This window comes from Phodopus roborovskii, unplaced genomic scaffold, assembly GCF_943737965.1.
Source record: "Phodopus roborovskii unplaced genomic scaffold, PHOROB, whole genome shotgun sequence".
NCBI lineage: Eukaryota > Metazoa > Chordata > Mammalia > Rodentia > Cricetidae > Phodopus > Phodopus roborovskii.
In genome coordinates, this window is record NW_026126517.1 from 16,486,036 (window position 1) to 16,510,846 (window position 24,811).

Here is a 24,811-nt window from a genome sequence, read left to right on the forward strand (position 1 = left end):
GTTTCCATATGAAAGGATAACATCTTAATTTTTACCTGATTCTATTTATATATCTGTCTATTAGTCTTCTTCTTCTGTTTTTGTGTCAATAAATAAGTACAAAACAGTCAGGCACGGTGGCACATGCCTTCAATCCCAGCAATGGGGAGGAAGAGGCAGGTGGGTCTCTATGAACTCAAGGCCAGCCTGGTCTATAGAGTAAGTTTCAGGACAGGCAGGGCTGTTACACAGAGAAACCCTGCTTTGAAAAACCACCAAAAACAAACAAACAAACAAACTCCCAAAATATCAACAACTTTTAAAATACATATCTGATGAGAAACCTCTATCAATGATCAGTAAATAACAGTAGAACATCAATCACAAAGAAACAGAAGAATAAGACACAGGCAAAAATGTGAAAAGCCATGTCAGCAAAGAAAATATGGGGATGGCACATCAGCATTTGCAAAACAGTAAATTTCATTGGAAACTAGGAAACTACACAATAAAACAATTCAATGTATTACATATAGCAGGATGATTAACAGGGAAAAAGAATCTTGATTCAAAAATTCCCTAACATTGAAAATGATCCTAACATTAAAAAGGAAACAAAAATGGAAATTTTCATTTCTTTAAATGAGAATTTAGAATGAAAGACATTTTGGAAGAAATCATGGCTGTTTCCTTTCTTATGGTTGTGAGCCTAGCCTTTAATGGCTGAACTATCCCTCCATACTGGCGGTTTCCTTTTTTAATTGAAAACTTTTTCTTTAGACAATATGTTTTGACCATGTTATAATCTCCCAAAATTCCTCCCAGATGCTTTCCATCTTCCTATCCCCCCAACTTTATTATTTTTTTCACCAAAATTCCAAACCAAATCAAACCAAACCAAGCATACTCACAAACAAAACAACAGCAACAAAGCAAATCATCTTATCTCGCAATTCATTTGCTTCTAGATATTTGTCTTGACCCACTTGAAAATAAATCTAAGGACAGAAAACTTGCATGTGAATGTAGCAACTTTATTCATGTTTCCTAAGACTATGAAGATATCCCTCAACAGGTGGGTGGATAAACAAACTTTAGTATAGTCTATATAAGGGAATTGGAAGAAGTTAGCACTAGGTCTTGAGAAAATGTGGAAAAGTCTTAAGCACACATTGCTAAATGAAAAACCTTGTCTGCACTGGCTGGGTACCAGGTGAGCCCATTTAGCACTACCATGTGGATTAGCTGAACTCCCAGTGCTAGGGATTAGGGAAAGCAGAGAAGGAATAGGGGAAACAGAGTGAAGTTCTAGGACCATGAAACCCTTCTGAATGATGCTATGCTGTTGTATGCATGATATAACAGGAAGTTTCTCTCTTGACTGCCAGTTCCCAAATAAACACTCTGAGGCTTAATATTAATTACAAGCTGTTTGACCAATTAGCTCAAGCTCATTATTAATGGGCTCTTACAACTTAACTTTACCCATTCCTATTAGTCTATATTTTACCACAAGGCTCATGGTTTATTACATCACATCTTGCTTCCCTGGTGGCTGCTGGAATCTCCCTGACTCTGCCTTTCTTCTTCCTGTATCTCTGCTTATATTTCCTGTCTGACTCTTATTTTGCTGATTCGACCAAATCAGGTTCTTTATTAGCCAATAGTAAAGTAAGTAATAAATCATATTCACAGCATACAGATCATCATGATGCCATGCTGTTTGCAAACTTTGGAGAAACTTGTAGCACAAGGAGTGTTTCTTCTTGAGGTTCTTTGTTAGCATATATTGATTGTGTTAACTAATGGTCCTCAGTATGGAATTTTAATGGATGTTAATAAAGTACTTTCACCATCTTTCTCCCCACACCACCCTCTCTTGGATCTAGCTCCTGCACAGAACAGAAACCATGGTATCTCTATTAATCTAACATTTCACTTGACTTGATCTGTAATTCTGTACTGTCTCCTTCAATTATCATGCACCCACAATCTATTTTCTTTATTTATTCAGTTCTATACATCTATACTGCTTCCATAAGGCCATTACAGTGAAGAATTTAAGGAACATGATATGCAGGCAGAACTATTGGACACCAAGAGTGACATAACAGGATCACAAGAAGGACCCTCCACACTCATTTCCACAGTGTCTGGACTGCTTTACATTTTCACCAATTCTGTGTAAGTGTTACTTTCTTTTAACATCCTGGCCAGTTGTTATTCATTTTTCTTGTTGATAGATATTCTAACTCAAATGAGATAGAATTCCAATGTGCTTTTACATTCCTTTTTGATTTTCTTTTATCTTCCTCTATGGTCCATGCTGGCACAAAATTCATAGAAATCCACCCTTTTCCAGCATTATATGCAGGAAGGCTCCATGTATGACTTCAAAACATTTGATTTACATTTTTCCTGATGGCTAAGGAGAGTGAACAGTTTTTCATATATCTATTAGCTATTTGCAATTCTTTATTGAGGACTAGCTTTTTCAATTCATGTGCCCATTTAATTATTTTGCTTGTTTCATTTTGCAACAGTAGGGATCAAAATAAGGGTTTTGTTTATGCTAGGCAAACACTCTTTCAGAATACCAGCTCATACTTGCCCATTTGATTTTTTTTTATATTATTATTTGGTTTTTCCAGACAGGGTTTTTCTGTATTGCTTTAGAGCTTGTCCTGGAATTTGCTCTGTAGACCAGGATGGCCTTGAACTCACAGAGATCCTCCTGTCTCTACCTCCTGAGTGCTGGGATTAAAGGCATGTGCCACTAATGCACCACTTGCTGATAGAATTTTTGTACTTTGTTTTATAATTGTTTGTATATTTGGATATTTACATACTGTCAGATAAATAGCTAGCAAATATTTTTCTTCTATTCTGAATGCTCTTTACTCCAGTTATTTTTATTGTGTAGAAGCCTTTTTTTTATGTGATTTCATTCATTAATTCAATTACTTTCTGTACTATTGGAGTCTAATTGAGAATATTATTGGCTGTATTCAGATCTTGAAGAATTTTCCTCTAGAGACTTAAAAAATCTCAGGTCTTATTTTAAGGACTTTGATACTTTTTTGAATTGGCTTATGTACAGAGTAAGAGATGGGGATCTAGTTCCATCTTCTTTTTGTGGATATCCAGTTTTCCCAAGAGCATTTTTTGAAGAGGCTGTTTTCATCACCATAAAATTTGAGTCATTTTGTTGAAACTTAGAGGACCACTGGTATGTGAGCCAATAATTCTTTCATGAGCCATATTTTATAACTATACAGATGAACATGGAGCTATAAATATAAATAAAGGACTGGAAAGTTATGTAACCTTCAGGTAGCTTCATAGTAACAAAACTAACGACATGGATTTAAACTCAGGGGGACTAAAGTGTCTTCTCTTTACTTCAATCTCTTTATAAAATTTCCTCTGTTAAATGTTAAAGCATTGAATGTTTGCTGATGAAATCCCAAAGGATTTAAAGAAACTCTTATAAATGGCAAAATGTTCTATCCTCAGTTTTCCTCCAGTAGATTTGTTCTTACACAGTAGAAAATTTCCCAAAAGACAACACACAACTCTGAGCTGGGAACTAGGTACTCCTGGGGGGGAATTATAAATTGAGTAGAACTTTGAATTCCCTGAAGAAGATTCAACATTAGGTTTATGGTTTCTATTATAAATAGGATCAGAAATTTCTACCATCAAGGGGTTCATGCAACCTGGGAGGAAACTATAGAGGTGAGAATAATTTTCTGTGTTGGTCCATTAAATAGGCTATAATTTGAGTGAGGTGCCATTTGTAGCTTCATATATATTTTTCCTGCCATGTAGGTAAGGATAAATTCTCTCCAGATAAATTCGCAGGTACAAATTGTGTCATTTTCCATAATTTACTGGTTTTTAGAAGGTTAGAGATGGATCTTATTCTGATAAGTGCTAAATCATTTGTCATCAGAAAGTCAGACTCTTGAGGGAAATGGGAAGAAAGGGCCCTTGTGCTTCAAAAGTAGTGAAACTTCCAGCCCTAAATCATCCATGTTTTTATAATTTCCTTTGAAATATAAAACAATATAAATCATGTGATACAGAGAAATCCACTGGATTGCTTTGTTTAGCTAAATTATTAGTGGAGGCTAAAGAATGTGGAAATGTTTAGCAATATTGCTATCAGTATTACATCATGACTGAGTCATTCATTTTGTGTAGGGGTTTGAGAAAAAGTGGTTGCCATGTATTTTCTTAGATAATCCTGAGATCAGAGACTATGACTCTAGCTCTTTCTCTATCTCTGGTGTCATGATACAAGGTCTTTGTTGGGGTCATCTGATTCTGATTGATGTTCCTACAGACGCTACATGTAAAGCTAATGGATATGGAGAATGATTCTTCAGTGACTGAGTTTATTCTTATGGGATTAACAGACCAGTCTGAGCTCCAGCTGCCCTTATTTGTCCTGTTCTTGGTGAACTACACAGCCACTGTGATAGGAAACTTGAGTTTAATGAGTCTCATCTTCTTGAATTCTCATCTTCACACACCAATGTACCTTTTTATCCTCAACTTGTCCTTCATTGACTTCTGTTATTCATTTGTTTTTACCCCCAAAATGCTGATGAGCTTTGTCTCCAAAAATAATACAATCTCCTTCACAGGATGCATGGCTCAGTTATTTTTTTTCTGCCATTTTGTTAATTCGGAGTGCTATGTGCTGACAGCCATGGCCTATGATAGGTATGTGGCCATTTGCAGGCCCCTGCTCTACACAGTAGTCATGTCTCCCAGGACTTGTTCCCTCTTAATGTTTTCTTCACACTTGTTGGGGCTCTCTACAGCCATTGTCCACACAGGATGTATTATCAGGCTCAGGTTTTGTGATTCTAAAGTCATCAACCACTACATGTGTGATACATTCCCCCTCCTTGAGCTCTCCCGTGGTAGCAGCCATGCTAATGAGCTTGTGAGTTCTGTTGCTGTGGCTGTAGTTGTTGTTGTATCTAGCCTTATTATTGTATCCTCCTATGCTTTGATTCTTGTTAATGTTATTCATTTGTCATCATCTAAGGGTTGGTCCAAAGCAGTGAGCACATGTAGTTCTCACATAATAACTGTTGCACTGTTCTACGGATTTGGTCTATTCGCTCATATCAAACCATCATCTGCAGAGTCTGTGGTTCAGAGGAAATTTTTTTCAGTAGTTTATACTTTTGTGCTGCCTTTGCTGAACCCCATCATTTACAGCCTCAGGAACAAGGATGTCAAACTTGCATTGAAGAGAACGCTGAAGAGAATCACAGTCTAAGTGAACTAGTGGGATGTTGACATCAGCCATGTCTCCAATTTGGCTCTTTCTTTTCATTTGTCTTCCATATTAACCTCCTTCTATTATGTACTTTCCTTCTCTTCATTTTTATTTCTAATATAGTTTTACAGTAGAAAAAGAATAGTTCTACTCTAATACCTTTTTGTCTTTTTCCATGAAATGTAGTTGCATTTCTTTTATCTCTATGCATAGGATAGAGTTACAATTATCTGGCTTATTTATGGTCTGGAGATCTGTCTTGTGAGTAGATTTAAAGTAATAGACACAAATTCTCTCCTATTATTTAACCTTTAACGTACTTAGACAACTGTTGCTTGTGACCCAAGACTTATAAGTGCTATCACTAAACCCTTGAAAATGTCTTGCAATGGTGGGCCAATGTTGTCATTCATAGGCTTTACAGCTGGGTAGGACTATTGATTGTTTTCCATTTTTGTAATCTTGTATAATACCCTTAGATACCATGCCAGGCATGAGAACAACCTTCCTTTGAGTTGTTGCACAAGGAAGCTAAAGAGACTCTCCCCAATAATTTATTCTATTCCTGTAGGCTTTGGTTGATCCCCATAATTTGAAGGCAAGGCTGTATTGCTGAAATACCTATACTCTACAAACACAGAAGTTGTAGGAAATAGGCTGGAACTGTTATTTTCTTATTTTAAACCAGTACTAATACTACCATCTGTTTCCCTTCTTCCCCCTCCCTGATATATTTTATCTATCCAAGAAATGCTGGGGATTTGATTGTTTTCTAAATAAATTCATCTCCATTTTGCTTTTCTGGAAGAATTCTGAAGATCAATTTCCTGTTCCATGGGTACTAATTTTGTGCACTTATTTTAACAAAGAATATGGATGACAAAAATATGCACTGTAAAGTTATCAATACTTTGAGTCTTTTAAAGATATTTTTTTTGTGTGTGTGTGTGTGTAGTTTTTTTTGAAACAGTTTCTCTGTGTAGCTTGGGAGCCTATCCTGGCACTCACTCTGTAGCCTAGGCTAGCCTTGAACTCACAAAGTTCTGCCTGCCTGTGCCTCCTAATTGCTGGGATTAAAAGCATTTGTCACCACTGCCTGGCTTAAAGATATTTCTTATTCTTGGGTTTTAGATATCTGCTAATGATACTATATATTCTCTTGGACTAATGTTCATTTTTTTAACAGATATTTAAGCATTTCTGTCCATGTCTTTCTTCAAACCCAACTGATATAGTTGTGATGATCTTATAATTTGTCCTGAAGACAAATGGAATTATCATTAGTTTTTATTTGTGAATTTTGCCTGTGATTGTTTTGAAAAAGTTCTTGCTATTGAACAGAATATTATACACAATGCCAAAAGTTGCTATTTTCCTTATTACATGACAATAATTTTCTTACAAACATGAGAAAAAATCATAGCTGGAATTATATTTCATTGATAAATAAATGTTTTTTCATAGTTTTAGGTTTGATTGATCATTAACATCACTAGGCACATATAAACATGTATGTAAATATATTAAGATTATGTTCAGATACATGCATTTATATTTTAAATAAGGGACAATCAAGACTATTTTTTAATATGTAAGTTTTATATCTTCCATTTTTTCTCAGAAAAATACCTGAAATATCATGTCACATCGCACATTTTAAAATATGCTATTAAGCATATTTCTTCTTTTCCTGTACTGTGTCTGCATAAGAAAATGGTTAAAAGATTTGCTTAAGCCTTCATAGTTGATGGTATGAGGGAATATAGGTAGAATGCCAGTAGGATCTGGCTTTTCTAAGCATTGTGAATTTCATAAAGGGATGAAAGTATAGAAAGAGAGTTGTAATAAAATATAGAGAACTCCATATTGAGTTTCTTAATGAGTCCCAAAGTAGGCATTTGATGGGCAAAGAAACACCAGCAAAGATATCTCAAGAATACTGATTACCTACAAGGCTTTGAGGCCAGGTTTTTTTTTTTTATAAGCTCATTTTCCCATGCAGGAGTGGTTTTAAAGAAAAGTCAGCAGGGTTAGATGTACAGCAACATCTCATTGGTCTTTTTAGATTAGTGATGCTTTTTCTGACATGACAAGGCTGACGAGCTTTGCTAAAGACTTTTGCCAAGTCATGTTGCTCTTTCATCAACAATTAGGCACTTGAAGAAACAAACTCATTGGATGGTATGCCTTTATTTAGATGTAAAATTGATTTGTTAATAATAAAATAAAACCACAGTCTACATTTTTGCATATATTATACTGATGATATTGTTTCATGTTTATCATTGTTTTTGTCTCACTGTTTTGGGAATTTCATATTTGAGTACTATAATTATATCATTTTCCCCACATTTCACTAACTTCAACTAGAATATTCTATATATGAGAGGGAAACAGCACCATGAAATATCAAAAGTAAGGTTGCCTAAACAAGACCTAAAAAAATAACACCTAAATTCCTCCCTTTAAAGATGTCTGTGTCACAGGACAATGGTGAGGCATGCCTTTAATCCCAGCACTCAGGAGGCAGAGGCAGGTGGATCTCTGTGAGTTTGAAGCCAGCCTGGTCTACAAGAGCTAGTTCTAGAACAGCTTCCAGAGCCACAGAGAAACCCTGTCTCAAAACATCAAAACAACAATAACAACAACAAATGATATCTGTCTCATACTTATTCTCCTAATCTCTCTTCCATACAAACTCCTTTCCCTTGTTCATGACTTTTTCTTTTATTTTTGTAGCTGACTGAATTTAACCAGGACTTTCTATGTATTTTTGGATTTGGAACTATCTGATGGAGCTTCGTAGGATCACTCAACTGTAGACTATGACTTCTCTTCCCTTATAGTGTGGCAACATCTTGTTTGAGAAAATAAAGCTTGCCTGAAGATTAGAGGGTAGAGCTAGCCACTAGTTAACCATAAAGGTCTGGGGGTCTGTACAGACAGACATAAATTGGTAAGACTGGGTGGAAAGAGGGAGTGATAAGGCAGGGGGAGACAGGAACTCAGTCTCTTTTCTGCTGGGAAGTTCAGTAAGTAAAGTGGCGATGGCTTTGCTCCTTTGTCTCTCTGATCTCAGCATTTTCCCCTATATCTAATTCTGGGATTTTATAATTAAGACCTATTAGAACTCCTGTTACATATTAGTGCCCAATTTAAAGGGACAAATTCACAAAAAAATAATGACATTTGCCTATGGCTTTGCAGCCAAAGGCACCAGCTGGAACTGCACATGAGGCTCCAGAAGGAGCTACCACCCTACCCAACTAAAATTTCTTTTCTTTTTTCCCTCAAGCCTCCGAGTGAGTTTGGGATTTTCCTCTTGTAGCCTCTCTAAAACAGTCTATAGCTGCCATCCAATCACCAGAAGTACCTGTTCTAAATTCCACAAGATTTATCTGCCATAGACTGGCTGGCTCTATCTTCAGGCAGTTTCTATCACACCTACTTCTTTTATACAATACCATTTGCATTTTTTAAGACAGCCAGCTCTTCTCTCTCTCTCTCTCTCTCTCTCTCTCTCTCTCTCTCTCTCTCTTACCTGTGGATTTAGGCTTTCCTTAGATCCCCTCTTTGAGGGCTGTCACTTTCAGCTTATGGTTATATGCCACCAGCTGCACCTGTCCTCACAAGAATGTATACCACCTGTGTTCTCAAATCAGATGTGCTTCACAGTTTTAAGCTCCATCATTTTCCTCAGAAATTTGGAAAGAAATTTGGGATTCATTAGAAGAGGGAATTAGTTAGAAAAGAGAGAGTGAGAGATAGTTTTTTCCCACATTAAAAAGTGGGATAAAATAAAATCCCTTATTAAAATAGAGGGCTTTAGGTCTCTGTATGATAATATGCCATACAGTTTGAAAATGGAATAATTAAATGAGAGGATAACTAATTTGGATAAGACTTTATCACTAAAATGTTGATTAATATGAGTGCTAAGGTACAAGTTTTAGAAAAACTTAATAGAACAGATCATAGAGATATTAAACCAAAGACACTATTTGCAGATAATATGATTGTTTACATAAGTGACCTCAAAAATTCTACCAGGAAATTCCTACAGCTGATAAACACCTTCAGCAAAGTGGCAGAATAGATTAACAAAAACAAAAACAAACAAACAAACAAATTCCGCAGCCCTCCTTATATATAGACAATAAATGGGCTGAGAAAGAAATCAGAGAAACATTACCCCTCACAATAGCCACAAACAATGTAAAATCTTGGGGTAACTCTAACAAAGCAAGTAAAAGACCTATATGACAAAAACTTTGAATCTTTAATACAGACAGAAAGTAAAGAAGTAAAGAAGATACCAGAAAATGGAAAGATCTCCCAAGCTCTTGGATAAGTAGGATCAACAGTAAAAATGGCAGTCTTACCAAAAGCAATCTACAGATTCAATGCAATCTCCATCAAAATCCCAGAATAATTTTTCATAGATCTTGAAAGAACAGTACTCAAGTTAATATGGAAAAACAAAAAGCCAAGATACCCAAAACAACCCTGTATAATAAAGAAACTTCAAGAGGCATCACCAACCCTGGCTTTAAGCTCTACTATAGATCAATAATAATGAAAATAGCTTGGTGTTAGCATAGAAACAGAAAGACCAATGAAAGTGAATTGAAGACCCTGATATTAATTGACACACCTATGAACACCTGATTTGTTTTACAAAGAAGCTAAAATTATACAATGGAAAAAAAAAACATCTCCAACAAATGGTGCTGGCATAACTGGACGCTGGCATGTAGAAAATTGCAGATAGATCCATATCTACCTCCATGCACAAAACTTAAGTCCAAATGGATCAAAGATCTCAACAACATAAATCCAGCCATACTGAACCTGTTAGAAGAAAAAATGGGAAGTACCCGTGAATGAATCGGTACACGAAACTGCTTTCTGAACATAACACCAGTAGCACAGACACTATGAGCAACAATTAAGAAATGGCACCCCATAAAAAAGAGAAGCTTCTGTAAGACAAAGGGCACAGTCAAGAAGACAAAGCCCACAGAATGGGAAAAGATCTTTACCAACCACACATCTGACAGAGGGTTGATTTCCAAAATAGACAAAGAACTTATGAAGCTAGTCATCAAAGCACAATCTAATCCATTTAAAAACTGGGAAGGGTACAGAACAAAATAGAGAATTCTCAATAGAGGATTCTAAAATGACTGAAAGGCACTTAAGAAAGTGCTCAACATCCTTAGCCATCAGGGAAATGCAAATCAAAACAACTCTAAGATATCATCTTAGACCTGTCAGAATGGCTGAAATCACAAACACCAACAGCAGTTCATGCTGGAGAGAATGTGGAGAAAGGGGCACAATCCTCCATTATTGGTTGGAGTGCAAACTTGTACAGCCACTTTGGAAGTCAGTATGGCAGTTCCTCAGGAAAATGGGAATCAGTCTACCTCAACATCCAGCAATTCCACTCTTAGACATATACCCAAAGGATGCACATTCATACCACAAGGTCATCTGTTAAACTATGTTCATAGCAGCATTAGTTGTAATAGGCAGAACCTGAAAGCAACCTAGATGACCCTTAACAGAAGAATGGATAAAGAAAGTGTGGTACATTTATACAGTGAAGTACTACTCAGTGGGGAAAATTAAAGCAAACAAACAAAAAACAATGATATCTTTAAATTCATAGGCAAATGGATGGAACTAGAAGAAACCATACTTAGTGAGATATATGTATTCATTCATAAAGCAAAGAATAACCAGCCTACATCTGCAACCCCAGAAAAAATAAAAGCAAGGAGGACCCTAAGAGAGACTTACATTAACAACCACATAAGGGGAAAAAAGATCTTCCCATCAAATTGGGAGCATGGCAGGATGGGGGAGGGATGTAGGAGGAAGGAGATGAGGGAGAAGAACATGAGGGATCAGGAAGATCTAGTCAAGTGAAGAATAGAGAAAGAGAACAAAAAAAAATTCCTGAATAGAGGGAACCATTATAGGTTTAAAGAGAAATCTGGCACCAGGGAAATGTCCAGGGATTCACAAGGATGACCCCCAACTTACAATCTAAGCAATAGTTGAGAGGCTACTTTAAATGCCTTTCCTCTATAATGAGATTGATGACTGCCTTAAATGCCATCCTATAGCTTTCGCCCAGTAGCTGATGGAAGCAGAAGCAGAGATCCACATCTAAGCACTGAGCAGAACTCCTGGAATCCAGTTGTAGAGAGGGAGGAGTGATGACCAAATGGGATCAAGACCATGCTGGGGAAACCCCCACACACATCTTACTGGAGCAAATGGGAGCTCAGGGACACCAGTATGACACCTGGGGAACCAGTATAGCACTAAACCAGACCCCTTGAATATTAGTGTCAGTTGGGAGATCAGGGTAATCTATGGAACCTCTGGCAGTGAAATCAGTATTTATCCCTAGTGCCCAAAAGGACTTTGGGAGCCCATTCCCTATGGAGGGAAACTCTCTCAGCCTAGATACATAGAGGGGTGGGGTGCCTAGGCTCTATCCCAAATGATTTTGATGATACCCTGTGGGAGGCCTCACCCTCCTTGTAGAGTGGATTGGGGATGGGATTGGGAATTGATGGAGGGTTTGGGAGGGTGAGAGGGCAACGGAATTGGTATGTAAAATAAGATTGTTTTTAATTTAAATAAAAAAGAAAGTTCTTTGTAGATTATAAGACTAGTTATACTTCTGGATGATAGAGAGTTGGGAAGAGGATGGTAAAGAGACTTGGAAGAACCTGACACTTTTAATAACAGTTCCTAGAATCGTAAGAAATAGAAACTGTAAAACTGTTCATGCAAACTTAAAACTAAAATGAAGTTGGCTCAAGCTATTCAGAGCCACTTGCTTGAATGACAACTGGTGGTTGCAGTCTCTTCTTGGTGCTTAACTCCCCACCTCCATCCCAGATCCCCGAACTTGGCCCAAGCAGACCTTTAGCATTTTAGCATTGCTGTTTTTTATTCTTATATTTTTGTTCTTAATATATTTTGTTTTGTCTGTATGGGTGTATTTTCTGCATGTATGTCTGTTCAGCTTTTCTGTACCTGGTGCCCATGGTGTTCAGAAGCCATTGTCAGATATCCTGGAACTGTATTTACAGACAATTGTGAGTCACCATTTGGATACTAGAAATTGAATTTGGATCCTCTTCAAGAGCAACTTGTGCACTTAACTGCTATATTCATCTAGCCTCTCCATCTTACTTTTTCAGACAGGATTTATCCCTGGAGCTGAAGCTCACCTATTCTGTGGCCAACCACTAACAAGAATCAAACTGAAAGTGAAAGTGTTTTTTTTTTTTTTTACCTCAAGAGGATCCAATCCATTATGATGAAGAAGACATCATGGCAGAAGTGTGAGGTGGTTTGTCACAAGGCATCTGCAATCAGGAAATTGAGCCAGATAATAAAACTTTAAGCTCTGCTTACAGGGACTCAATTCTTCTAACAAGGTTCTACTTGTAGTATAATTAATAAAAACTCAGAGCCAGATATTGGAATTAAAGTTAAAGATCAGAAAAACAAGGCAGCCAAGCCACTATAGACTTTTTACCTCTACTAAGACTAAAACCAAAGGGTGTTGGCTTGTCCTCAGTGTGACTGCAACTGCAATACTCTCTACCAAAAACCTCAGACTGCCCTTAGATTGCGCACTGACCTGCTGGGATTAAAGAGCTCTGTTTCTCTTTTATACTGATCCGTTCTCATGTAACCCAGGGTGGTTTGAACTCACAGAGATCCATCTGCCTCTGTCCCAAGTCCTGGGATTAAAGGAATGACCACCGCTACCTGACATCTATGGATAACTAGTGTGGCTTAGTGTGTGTGTAGCTAAATAGTGGCTTAGCTCTTAACTAGATATGTGGCTAACTAGTTGCTTAGCTCTGCACTCTGATCTTCAGGCAAGACTATTTGTTAGATTACAAACAAAATATCACTACAACTACTTCCTAATGTTTTTACAACATTCTGAAACAACACTGCCAGTTATGGTGACCAAGTGTTGGAACACACAAATCTGTGATTGGTATTACACATACAAATCACAACAAAAATTATGTTGTCTTGATTTTTTGTCTTATGCTAATGCATTGGATACTTTTTATACCTAGGATTACATTATTTTTGATTTTTTAAAATCATCTGTATTCTTTCATTAAATATTTAATGTTCAAGCGAGACTACTTGTGTACTGGCAGAACAGCTTAAAGCTAGCTTCCCAACCCATGTGGTTAGGCTTTATGGTGTGATCTTCATTACAGCCCTGAGAGTAGAATGTTAATTTTAGAAGCAGAAATAATAATTTGTAAGCCCATAAAGGAAGTGTTCTGTAATAACTATGTTAATATGTAAATATTAATGCTGTGGAATATAAAGTATGGCATCCACTAGTATATTAGTTAGTAAGGCAATAATGAACAGAAACTAGGTAGAGTAAGACAAAGAATTGGCATAATAGCAATGGAGTAACAATTAATGGAAGTATCTTTTCCCTCCCACCAGTTCCCCAATAACCATTCTAAGGCTTAATATTAATTATAATTTTCTGACTAATGGCTCAGGCATATTACTGACTAGCTCTCATGATTAATTTATCCCATTTCTATTAGCTTATATTATACCTCCAGGCTTGTGGCTTGTGGCTTGTTACCTCACATTTTTTTTTTTTTTTTTTTTTTTTTTTTTTTTTTTTTTTGAGGCTACATGGCATCTCCAGGCCCAGCCTTCTTTTTCTCTGTATCTTTGATTGGATTTCCCACCTGGCTCTGTTCTACCTGGCTATGATAAAATCAGCTTCTTTAATAAAGAACAGTATGTTTTATACCAAAGATAAAGAAACATATTCACAGCATATAGAAGGGCATCCCACGTTAGTAACACAAAGGAAGAAAAGATGAATATATGAATTGAATTTAGATATCATTTTGGTAAGTGGAGTTTAAAGTTTACTAATTAGACGATGAGACATTTGGCTACCCCAAGAAAGTCACATATACTTCTGCCATTTACCCACCCTTAATTACATTTATTCACTTCAACATTCAGGGCTCTGGGCAGAAATCACATCCTGTCAATCCTGCCTTAGGCAGTATTAATATTTTATTTTACTTAAACAGTGTGAATCTCCTGATCTACATAAGTTCTAAGTCAGCTGCCAGGCTCCATCCACAAGGGGAAAAGACCAAGTAACATATGAAGGAAGACCTATTGTAATTACTCTTGACTTATCAATGGAGACTCTAAAAGCCAAAAGTGTTTGGACAGATGTGCTGAAGATTCTAAGAGACCACAGATATCAGCCCAGAATACTATATCCAGCAATATTCTCATTCACCATAGATGAGGAAAATACAATATTCCACAATAAACTCAAATTTAAACAATATTGATCTACAAATCCAGCCCATCAGAAGTTATTAGAAGGAAAACTTAAACCTAAGGAGGTTAACTATAGCCATGGAAACACACAGAATAAATAATCTCAGGTCATTAAAATCTAAAGAAGAGAAACACACACACACACACACACACACACACACACACACACACAAAACACTATCATCACCACCACAACCAAAATAGCAAGACTCAGCAATCACTTAGTATTCACACCTGTCTATATTAATTCCCCCATTTCCCCCCCCCCAAAAAAAAGAGACACAGACTAAGAGAATGGATGTAAAAACTGGGTCTATTCTGCAGCATCCAAGTGATGTACCTCAACATTAAAGATAATTATCACCTCAGGGTAAAGGGTTTGTAAAAGGTATTCCAAGCAAGTGGATCTAAGGAGCAATCTGGTATATTCATTTTGATACCTAACAAAATGGACTTTAAAACCAAGATTAATCAGTAGAGATAGGAAAAGATACTTCATTCTCATCATAGGGAAAATACACATAGGGTATTGATATTACAATTCTTAACATCTATGCTCCCCCAAACAAGGGTAATCAAATTCGTAAAAGATACACTACTGAGACTTCAATACCTCACTATTACCAGTAGACAGAATTCAATAAAAAACAAAACAGAAACATGAGATAAGAGAGGTCATATACTAAAAGGACCTAGCAGATATTTATACATTTCATCTAAACACAAAAGAGTATACTTTCTTCTCTGTACCTCATTGAACATCCTCCAAAATTGATCACATGTTCTTACACAAAGCAAATCTTAGCAGATGTAAGAAAATTGAAACGAGTTCCTGAATCCTATCAGATAACCACAGATCAAAGCTGGAATTTAAAAAGAGCAGAAAGTTTACAAACTCATGGAAACTGAACAACTCTCTGCCCAATGAAAAATGTGTGGAAAAAAATAAAGGAATTAAAAAATTTCCAGAATTCAGTGAAAATGAATACATGGCATACTCAAACTTATGAAACACAGTGAAAGTGATTCTGATAGGCAAGTTTATAGCATTAGTTACCAAATATAAGAACTAAAGAGCTCTTATAGTATCAACTGAACAGGACACCTGAACATTCTAGAACAAAAAAGAGTAAATTATATCCAAGAAGAATAGAAAGCAATAAATAATCTAACTGAGTTCAGATATCAAAACTACTTTGAGATTCCATCTTACATCTGTCAGAATGGCTAAGATCAATATCACAATATCATGCTGGTGAGAATGTGGAATAAGGGATCACACTCTTCCGTGGCTGCTGTAAAGTAATTACAAACATCAGTACAATGCTTCTTAGAAAGTTTGGGTTCTATCTACATCCAGATATAGCGCCCTTTAGAATATACCCTAGGAATGCTTGATCCTTCTACAATGACACTTGCTCAACCATGCTCTTTGATGAATTATTCATAGTAGCAGAAACTAAAAACAATTTAGATGTCTCAACAGCAGAATGGACAAAGACAATGTGGTACATTTACTCAAATTACTCAGCTGTAAAAAAATGTCATAATGAAATTTGAGGGAAATGATTAAGCCTAGAAAAACATCATTACAACTGAGGTTAACCTTGACCAAGAAAGATAAATATGGTATATGTTTGCTTTTATGTGGATATTAAGTATTAAATAAATTATAACCAAAGTACAATTCATAGATTCTGGGTGGTTAGGTATAGAGGAAATGAAGGATTGGCATGTAGGTTTCCTTGGGATGAGGTAACAGAATAGATTTATGGGTGGACTGAGGGAAGGTCATCAGGAATTAGAGAACAGGGCTTAGGGGAAGGTTCGATGGGCTTGAAGGAGGAAATGTGAGGAAAGACAGCTAGAGTTGAGGGGCATTTGAAGAGTAGTATGGAAACATAGTACAGTAGAAAATTCCTAAAATATATCAAGGCAATTGCAATGAAGTCTCCAAATAATGAGGGAGATAGAATCTTAATTGGCCATCTCTTGGTACCAAACAAAGCTTTCTATAATGGCACTGGGTCATATACAACTATATTATTGGCCAAAGAGGTGCCATGGAAATCTCCAAACAATCCAAACTGTGGCTACCCTCCACAAAGGGACAGTAAAGCCCTTTGTAAGACAATATCAACACAACTCATTGAATATGAAGAAGGAAAGCCCATGCCCACCTAGAAACTTCATCTGTAGTTTCAAGTGTCTTTGTTATGGGGAGATACTCTGCAGGCTACCAAAAGAAAACCTAAATACCAATCCAGCTACAATCTATAATCTGCCCGACCTGAAAAATAGATCAGGGGAATGGAGCACAAAACTTGTGGGGATAAGCAACTAATGTCTGATTTGATTTAAGGCCCTCTTTGTGTGTTATAACCTGTACCCAATACTTCTTATTTCACCAAGAACTGGGGATTAGAGAGCTCAGCCCTAACTGGGGATTAGCTAGCCTAGGGTAAAGCCAAATAGAACACAAAATAAAATAAAAATAAAGTAAAAGAAAAAAATAAACCAAATGACTTTTAATGATATCCTACAGCAAATAGGAACAAATAAAGAGACAAATAGTCAGTCTTTATACAGACAGTGAGACCTTGGTAATACAATGTAAATGTGACATCTCCATTAAATTTCTTCACTTGGAGCTCAGGGTGCCCCATGAAAGCAGATCCAGAAAAAGTGTAGGAGCCAGAGATGATAGAACAGGGCCTCTACATCTATCAAGCAAAGCTCATATGACCTCACAGAGCCTGAAGCTGCAAGCATAGGGCCGGTAAAAGTATGCACCAGCTCTTCTGCATACATGTTATAACTGTCAATTTAGTATTTTTTGGGACTCCTGGATGTGTGATAGACTGGCTCTTTAATTCTAATGATTATTTTTGAGAGGTTTTTTTCTACTCTTGGATGGATTATCAAACTTCAATGTGAGGTTTTCTTTTTCTTTCTTTCTTTCTTTCTTTTTTTTTTTTTTTTGCCTTTTTATATCTTCATTTGTAACATTTGGTTGGTATCTCTTAGAAGTCTGTTCTTTAATGAGACAACAAGGGAGTGAGGGTGGGAAGAAACATGGAGCAAGCCGAGGAAGGGAAATTATAATTGAGATTATATATTTAAAAAGAAAAAAGAAACATTTTATACACTCAAAAGATCCACAGAATATTAAAATTAACAAGTATATCAGTTCAGTGTGTAAGAGCACTTGCTGTATAAGTGTGAGGTCCAGTGTCTTGATACCAAGTACCTGAGTAAAAAGTACATGTAATATTCATACAAAACAAGATAGATACAAAATAATTTCTGTCATAATATCATTACAGCAAGTGTAAAATATAATCTCTTGACTGTGAGTTAAGGCTGTGTAGAAGAAACTTTATTATATCAACAACAAAACTAGACAATGATTAAATGACCAATCTGCAAGTAGATAGACCAGGAACCATGCAAATTATCTATACACAATGGATTAATCTTTTGTTTCAAATTGACATAGTAAGTTTATGTTGCATGAATAACAAAACCCAGAGATTGATATTGGGTTTTAAAGTGAATATCACAGGAGCAAATCAGCCAAGCCACTAAAGAGTTCTTACCTCAATCAAGGCTTAAAGGGGGATCCTGCCTGTACAAATCTTTGGCATAACTGAAAAGCTCTCCACCAAACCCTCAGACTGCTCTATTTGAGACTGCATTGAGCTCCTGCCTTATATTCTCTCCAATGCTGGGATTAAAGAAGTATTAACCCAACGCTGGGATCAAAGAGCTCTTATCCTCTTTTAGACTGATTCACTCTCATATAGCCCAGGCAGGCCTTGAACTCAGAGATCCATCTGCCTCTGACTTCTAAGTGCTGGGATTAAAGGTGTGGACACACTGCCTGTCCTTTATGGCTAATTAGTGGCTTAGTTCTGCATTCTGATTTTCAGGCAAGCTTTATTTTTTAGATTACAGACAATAAATCATTACAAAATTTTCCAGGAAAAAATAGATTGGTATTTTTTTGTAAAATTTGATTTATGTATCATATTAATTTCAAAGTACTTACCCTAATTATGTGCCATACTTTAGCAACTAATTATCTTAGTCTAAGTAATATCCTAGAATGTCTTAAAATAGATATAGAAATATGTTTGGTGACAATTGGTGTATGTGATCATTGGGAGAAGATATTAATGGGAAGGGGGTGGGGTCCAATATAAGATACTGTTTCTGTTTCACTTCATGGTGTACAGCACCACAAGATGATATCTACTTCAAATGTCAATAGTGCCAAAACTGAGAAAGTTAATATATATGAATAAGAATGTGGAGTAAAGGGTAGCTAAAACTTATCAGTCCCTCTTCAGATAACCAGTACAATTCTAATAGATTTTGTAAATCATTTCATTGAGTCACACAGTGTGATAGCTCTTTTATTTAAAATTATTACCCTATAATTTTTTGCAGACTAAAATTGAACCACCAATTTACATATTCCATGGAAGAATTCTATGCTCATATAAAACCAAATAATTTTTTAGAAATCTATTTTACAGTTATCTGTAAATAAATGTCACAGAAATCTGCAGCTTTGTAGTAAAAAGTGGGAAATCTGGATTTAAATTTATATTGACCTGAAATGAAAACCTCCTTGTACAAAATTTTTGTACAGTGTTGCTCATTGGTCTAATGCTTATTACTGTATTCATAAGAAATTTGCAAATGCCAAGTCAGCATGTCCCTGGACATTCCTCTTTCAGAGTTGTACAAAGTATAATGAGGAGAATGAGAAAGGGGACCAGTCAGAACTTTGCCCTGAGGACCAAGTACTCCTGTTGGGAAATGATATTATCTTTAAGCATCCAAAACTAGTTATAACACTGCATACAAACATAAGCTCAGCTAAATCTACATCTACCCAAAAGAGCTCATTCAATGAAGGAAGAAATCCTATAACAAAGAGAATAATTTCCTGGATTTCTAATGAATTTCTAAGAAATCTTGGCCTTAAGATAAGTATTCTTATTTAAGTCAAGTGATATTTTAGAGATTCATAGAAGATGATTTTCTTTTCTATATGGGAAAATAAATTTCTGGCAAAGTTCTCAAATACAGATTATATTACTTCTACCTATACTATTCCTAGAGTAGCACAGGCATGTCTCACTGATGAGTGACATTTGCATCTTTATTGTTAACTTCAGCAGTCTCCAGATTGTGAACAGAAATACCTCATGAGTTCTAATAACAGGGAAGGCTCCAGAAAACAAAGGTAAGTAATTTTGTCTTGACAAATCTCTATGGGTTATATAAATGTTACACTTTTCTGCCCCAATCCCTGGTAAAATCTAAGAAAACCAGGAGAAATAATGTTCAGAGACATTGAAGTTCTATATGCATTCACTCTGGATACTTGGAAATAAAATGGATGTGAGGGCAGAGGAATTGAACTTTATGAATAACAAACAAGAGCACTTGTGCTATTTGTACATCATGCTGTGTGTTCACAGCCCAAGTTAGTAAGCAGTGACTCCAGTTCTTCCTCTGGAATCAAAAATGAGTTACTTGTTAATGTCATTTTCTACTCCTATATTTACAGGTGCGTGCAACCAATGAAGCAAATGGCCACAGAAAGGAACTCTTCAGTGACTGAGTTCACTCTTATGGGATTAACAGTTCAACCAGAGCTCCAGTTGCCCCTGTTTGTCCTCTTCTTGTTAAACTACACAGCCACTGTGTTGGGAAACCTGAGCTTAATGAACCTCATTTGCCTAAATTCACATCTTCACACTCCCATGTACTTTTTCATCTTCAATCTATCCTGCATTGATTTTTGTTATTCATTTGTTTGTACCCCAAAAATGCTGATGAGTTTTGTTTCAGAGAAGAGCACCATCTCCTTTAGAGGATGCATGAGTCAGCTGTTTTTCTTCTGCTTTTTTGTCAACTCAGAGTGTTACGTGTTGACAGCCATGGCCTATGATCGGTATGTGGCCATCTGTCAGCCCCTCCATTACACAACTGTCATGTCCCCTAAGATTTGCTGTCTGCTGATATTTGGTTCTTACTTGCTGGGTTTTGCTGGGGCCATGGTTCACACAGGGTTTATGATCAGATTGAACTTTTGTGATTCTAACATCATCAACCACTACATGTGTGACATCTTCCCTCTCCTTCAGCTCTCCTGCAGTAGCACCTATGTCAATGAGCTTGTGAGTTCTTCTGTGGTTGGAACAATTATCATTTTATCTAGTCTCATTATCTTAGTTTCATATGCTATGATCCTTTTCAATATCATTCATATGTCATCAGGTAAGGGTTGGTCCAAAGCCTTGAGCACATGTGGGTCTCACATCATAACTGTCAGTCTCTTCTATGGATCTGGGCTGCTTGCTTATGTTAAGCCATCATCTGCTGAGACTGTGGGCCAGGGAAAATTTTTCTCAGTGTTTTATACTCTTGTGGTCCCCATGCTGAATCCTCTCATTTACAGTCTCCGGAACAAAGATGTCAAAGTTGCTGTGAAGAAAACCATGAAGAGAATCACACGCTGAATAAGCAGTGACACTTCCTTAACCCTGCCTCACTATTTTTCCTGTTCTTTTCTCTTCTCTTCCTCATTACACATCTTCTGCATTCTTCTTGTCTCTCTAGAGCTTGGAGAAGATTTCTACTGCAATCCCTTATCCTGCCAATATGAGATGTCACTCTGGTGTCTATTTTCCCCAGTTAAGTTGTTCTCAGCTTCATTATGGCTCCCAGATGTTGGTCATTGCCTATATCAGATTCAAGACCCTCTTCTTCTCTCTTTCTGTTCCTAAAAACAACAATACCTACCTTCTGCCCTTTCTCCTCAAGGAAATTCACAGAGTGTGTTCTTTATGTCCTACTTCTTTCTTTCTTTCTTCCATTTCTGAAACAATTTTGGTTTCTTGGCTTGATTTCTGAGATCAGGGATTTTTATTAATTAAATTAAATTATATAAGAGAGGACAAATACGTAGATACAGCATAGTTGTCAAATTTTCAAGATTGTTTGAGGTTCTATAATGATGTTTTCTTATTCTAGACTTCTAGGTTCAAATCTATTATTAAACTCTGTACTATATTTAAATAACATGCGAGCCTTACAAGTCTCTGAGTATGTCACCAGCCTAGTCCCTCTGATAGACTCCCATAGTACACAGACAATCTTACATTTGGTAATGAATAAAACTGAAATTGTAACTGTCTATCTCTGATATATGGATTGGTCTATGTTTTCAAAATGACAGACTCACATAACACAGGACCACTTATTCCCTCTGTTGTGTATATATGATGACTGTAGTCTTGCAAAGATAATATATTCACTTTCTCCAAAATCAGACCAAAGCAGGGCTTAAGGTTTGGGAATAAAGTGAATCCATGCTTTTGTTTGTGGTTTATGCTTAGGGTCAAAAATAAATTGTGTAGGCATATTGCTATTTTTTATGTATCTCTTATCTGTATAAGGAAAGTGTTGATTTTTTAAGGTAACACATCTCATGAATTAGACTAGATTCACGCTCATCATGTATTTGATGAAGAAATGCAAGTGGAGATAATTGTGAAAAAAGAGACATGACTTTCTAGAGAGTTGTTTCACAGTGCTTTCAGAAGTTGGGATTCTGTCAGAAAATAGACTCAGTGTGATGTCTATTATAGAGATAATGCAAAAATTTGAGATACAGTTAAAAAAAAATACACGTTCCTACAGAACCCTCACATTAAAGTGGCACAGTCATGGTAGACAGAGTAATAAATATTTTCTTCTTCTTTTATGGCTAATGATCATTTTTCTAAGATGTTGAGACTGAGGAGAGTGAGTAATTTTCTGTTGAGTCATGTTCACTTACTTAAATATATATATATATATATATATATATATATATATATATATATTTAAGGAGACTGATTTATTTCCACATTCATTTGTAGAGAAAAAAATGACTCAGCCAGAACACAGATAAAATAGTTAAATGTACTGCACACTTTTTCCTTTGTGTGTGTCTACAGCATCTGAATCAGTTAAGAACAGGTGAACCTCTGTGTACAACATAAGGTATTTTTTCTTTGGACACAAAGTTAAAGTTCCAGTTATTCTACTTAAAGCAACAAACCCAACAACAAACTCAAGAATTGCTTGTCCTCAAGTCAAGTCTGGAGAAACAGTGAGTTTGTTGGGGTTATTTTCAGAGTCTGACAAGAACATGGCAACTCAAGTGTAGATGCATCTTTCTCAATGACTCACTGAAGTCTCATCACTGAGAATTATTCAGTTCTACATCAAGTTTGCTTTTCTTCAGGGACAATTTACTGGTAACATATTCTTGAGGCAGCGCTTTATAAAAATTGTAGCTTACTGAATATCAGCAGCCTTATTCTTCCCACCAGGAGAGACTGCTTCAGTTCCAGGACAGTAGCATAAAAACAGTGGTTATTTCATGCTTGGAGTAAGATAGATCTTTAAATTGTGATTCTTTTATTTATGTAGATCATGATACTTAAAAAGTTATAAAACATTTATTTGGATATACAGGCTGAGAAATCATCATATTAGTTCAATCTTTCAATCAATCTGAATAAATTTATTGGTACTAGAGTTACGCATTTTTATTTGTTATAACATTTATATGATTATAAAATTGTTTAAAGTTGACTTCTCACAGATATTTTATATTCTTTAACACTTTCTTCATTCTTTGCTGCATGTGAATAATCAGATTTGTGAAAAATGGCTTGAAATCTACTCATCTGCACATGTTTCAGTAGGCCTGCAATATTTCTTAAGAACTCAGTTTTGGGTGTAAGTGTTGAGTCATAAGTTCATGATACAAAGGGTCCTCTGAGTATTCTTTTCTAGTCAGCAGCTTAGCCTGGTGGAGAACAAGCCAGAACATAGCCTAGATCAGTTTTCTAATGAAACAGGCACTATTTATTTATTTATTTATTTATTTATTTATTTAATTTATTCCCCTTGCATGAGTGTGTGCTGTTCATATGAATGTGTGCAAGTATCCACATGTGTGCTGATATCCAAAATATATAAAGATTTCAAGAAATTAGATATAAATATGTCAAATAATTCAAGTGAAAGCTCATGTGGGCAAGAATGTAAAATAAAGAGAGTACTTATCCATTGTTGGTGGGAGTGAAAAATTATACAGCCACTACAGAATTCAGTATGGCAGTTTCTCACAGTTCGCAATCAATCTACCCCAAGAACCAGCTATACCATTCTTGGGCATATACCCAAAGTAGCCTACCACAAGAACACTTGTTCACCTATGTTCATTGCTGCTATATCTATAGCAGATGTCCCTCAACAGAAGAATGCATAAAGAAAATGTGGTACATTTATATAATGGGATATTATTTGGCTGTTTAAAAAATGACACCATGAAATTTTCAGATGATTGGATGAAAATTCATCCTGGGTGAGATAAACTAGCCCCAGAAAGACAAATATGCTATGCATTCACTTATATGTGTATATTAGTTCTTAAGTAAATGATAACCAAGCTACAATAAGCAGAGTGAAAGAGGTTGTGTATACAATAAGGGACTGTGGGGGCTATACCACATGGATATTCCTGGGAGGCAGGAAATATTCTTTATAGGTGGGGAGCAGGGGAGCTGCAACAAATGTGGAGAGACAACTAGAACTGAGGAGCATTAGAGGGATTGTGTGAAAACCTAGTGCAGTGGGAATTCATAAAACATATAACAATAATCCTAATGAATTCTGCAAATGACAGTGGAGATGGAGTCCAAAATTGCCAGTTCTTGTCACCAAATGAAAGTTTCAGTGCCTGTTCTTTTAATGAGGAAGTTTAGAATCTACTGAATTAAAAATATGCTAATGAAAATAGACTAAACTGTGATACTGCATCCTCTGTTCTTGAAATATTATGCCCATACAAACAAAGCCTTATTATAAAACAAGGACCAAGTTTGTCACATAAAATTGAAAACATTGTCATAAACAAAATATTTTTCAGCAATTAAGAGGTATAGACAGTCATAAAAAGTAAATCATTTATAAATAATAAAAGGGAATAAGCCATTCAGGATGGAAAATATACAAGAAGTCTGGATCATGTATGGTGTTGTATTGAATATATATATATATATA

At 36.1% G+C, this 24,811-nt stretch overlaps 2 protein-coding genes across 2 annotated transcripts; both read left to right on the forward strand.

The window, feature by feature from the left end:
* Positions 1–4,315: 4,315 nt before the first annotated feature.
* Positions 4,316–5,278, forward strand: LOC127231429 (olfactory receptor 143). The gene has a single exon (XM_051196968.1). It carries the CDS (start codon positions 4,316–4,318, stop codon positions 5,276–5,278), a length of 963 nt encoding a protein of 320 aa, XP_051052925.1.
* Positions 5,279–20,253: 14,975 nt separating this feature from the next.
* LOC127231410 (olfactory receptor 143) lies at positions 20,254–21,210 on the forward strand. Its single transcript, XM_051196937.1, has one exon. It carries the CDS (start codon positions 20,269–20,271, stop codon positions 21,208–21,210), a length of 942 nt encoding a protein of 313 aa, XP_051052894.1. The 5' UTR covers positions 20,254–20,268.
* Positions 21,211–24,811: the final 3,601 nt, after the last annotated feature.

Excerpts from the sequence above, each read along its gene's own strand:
- LOC127231410 (XM_051196937.1), top strand. The coding sequence starts at position 20,269 with ATGAAGCAAATGGCCACAGAAAGGAACTCTTCAGTGACTGAGTTCACT.
- LOC127231429 (XM_051196968.1), top strand. The coding sequence starts at position 4,316 with ATGTTCCTACAGACGCTACATGTAAAGCTAATGGATATGGAGAATGAT.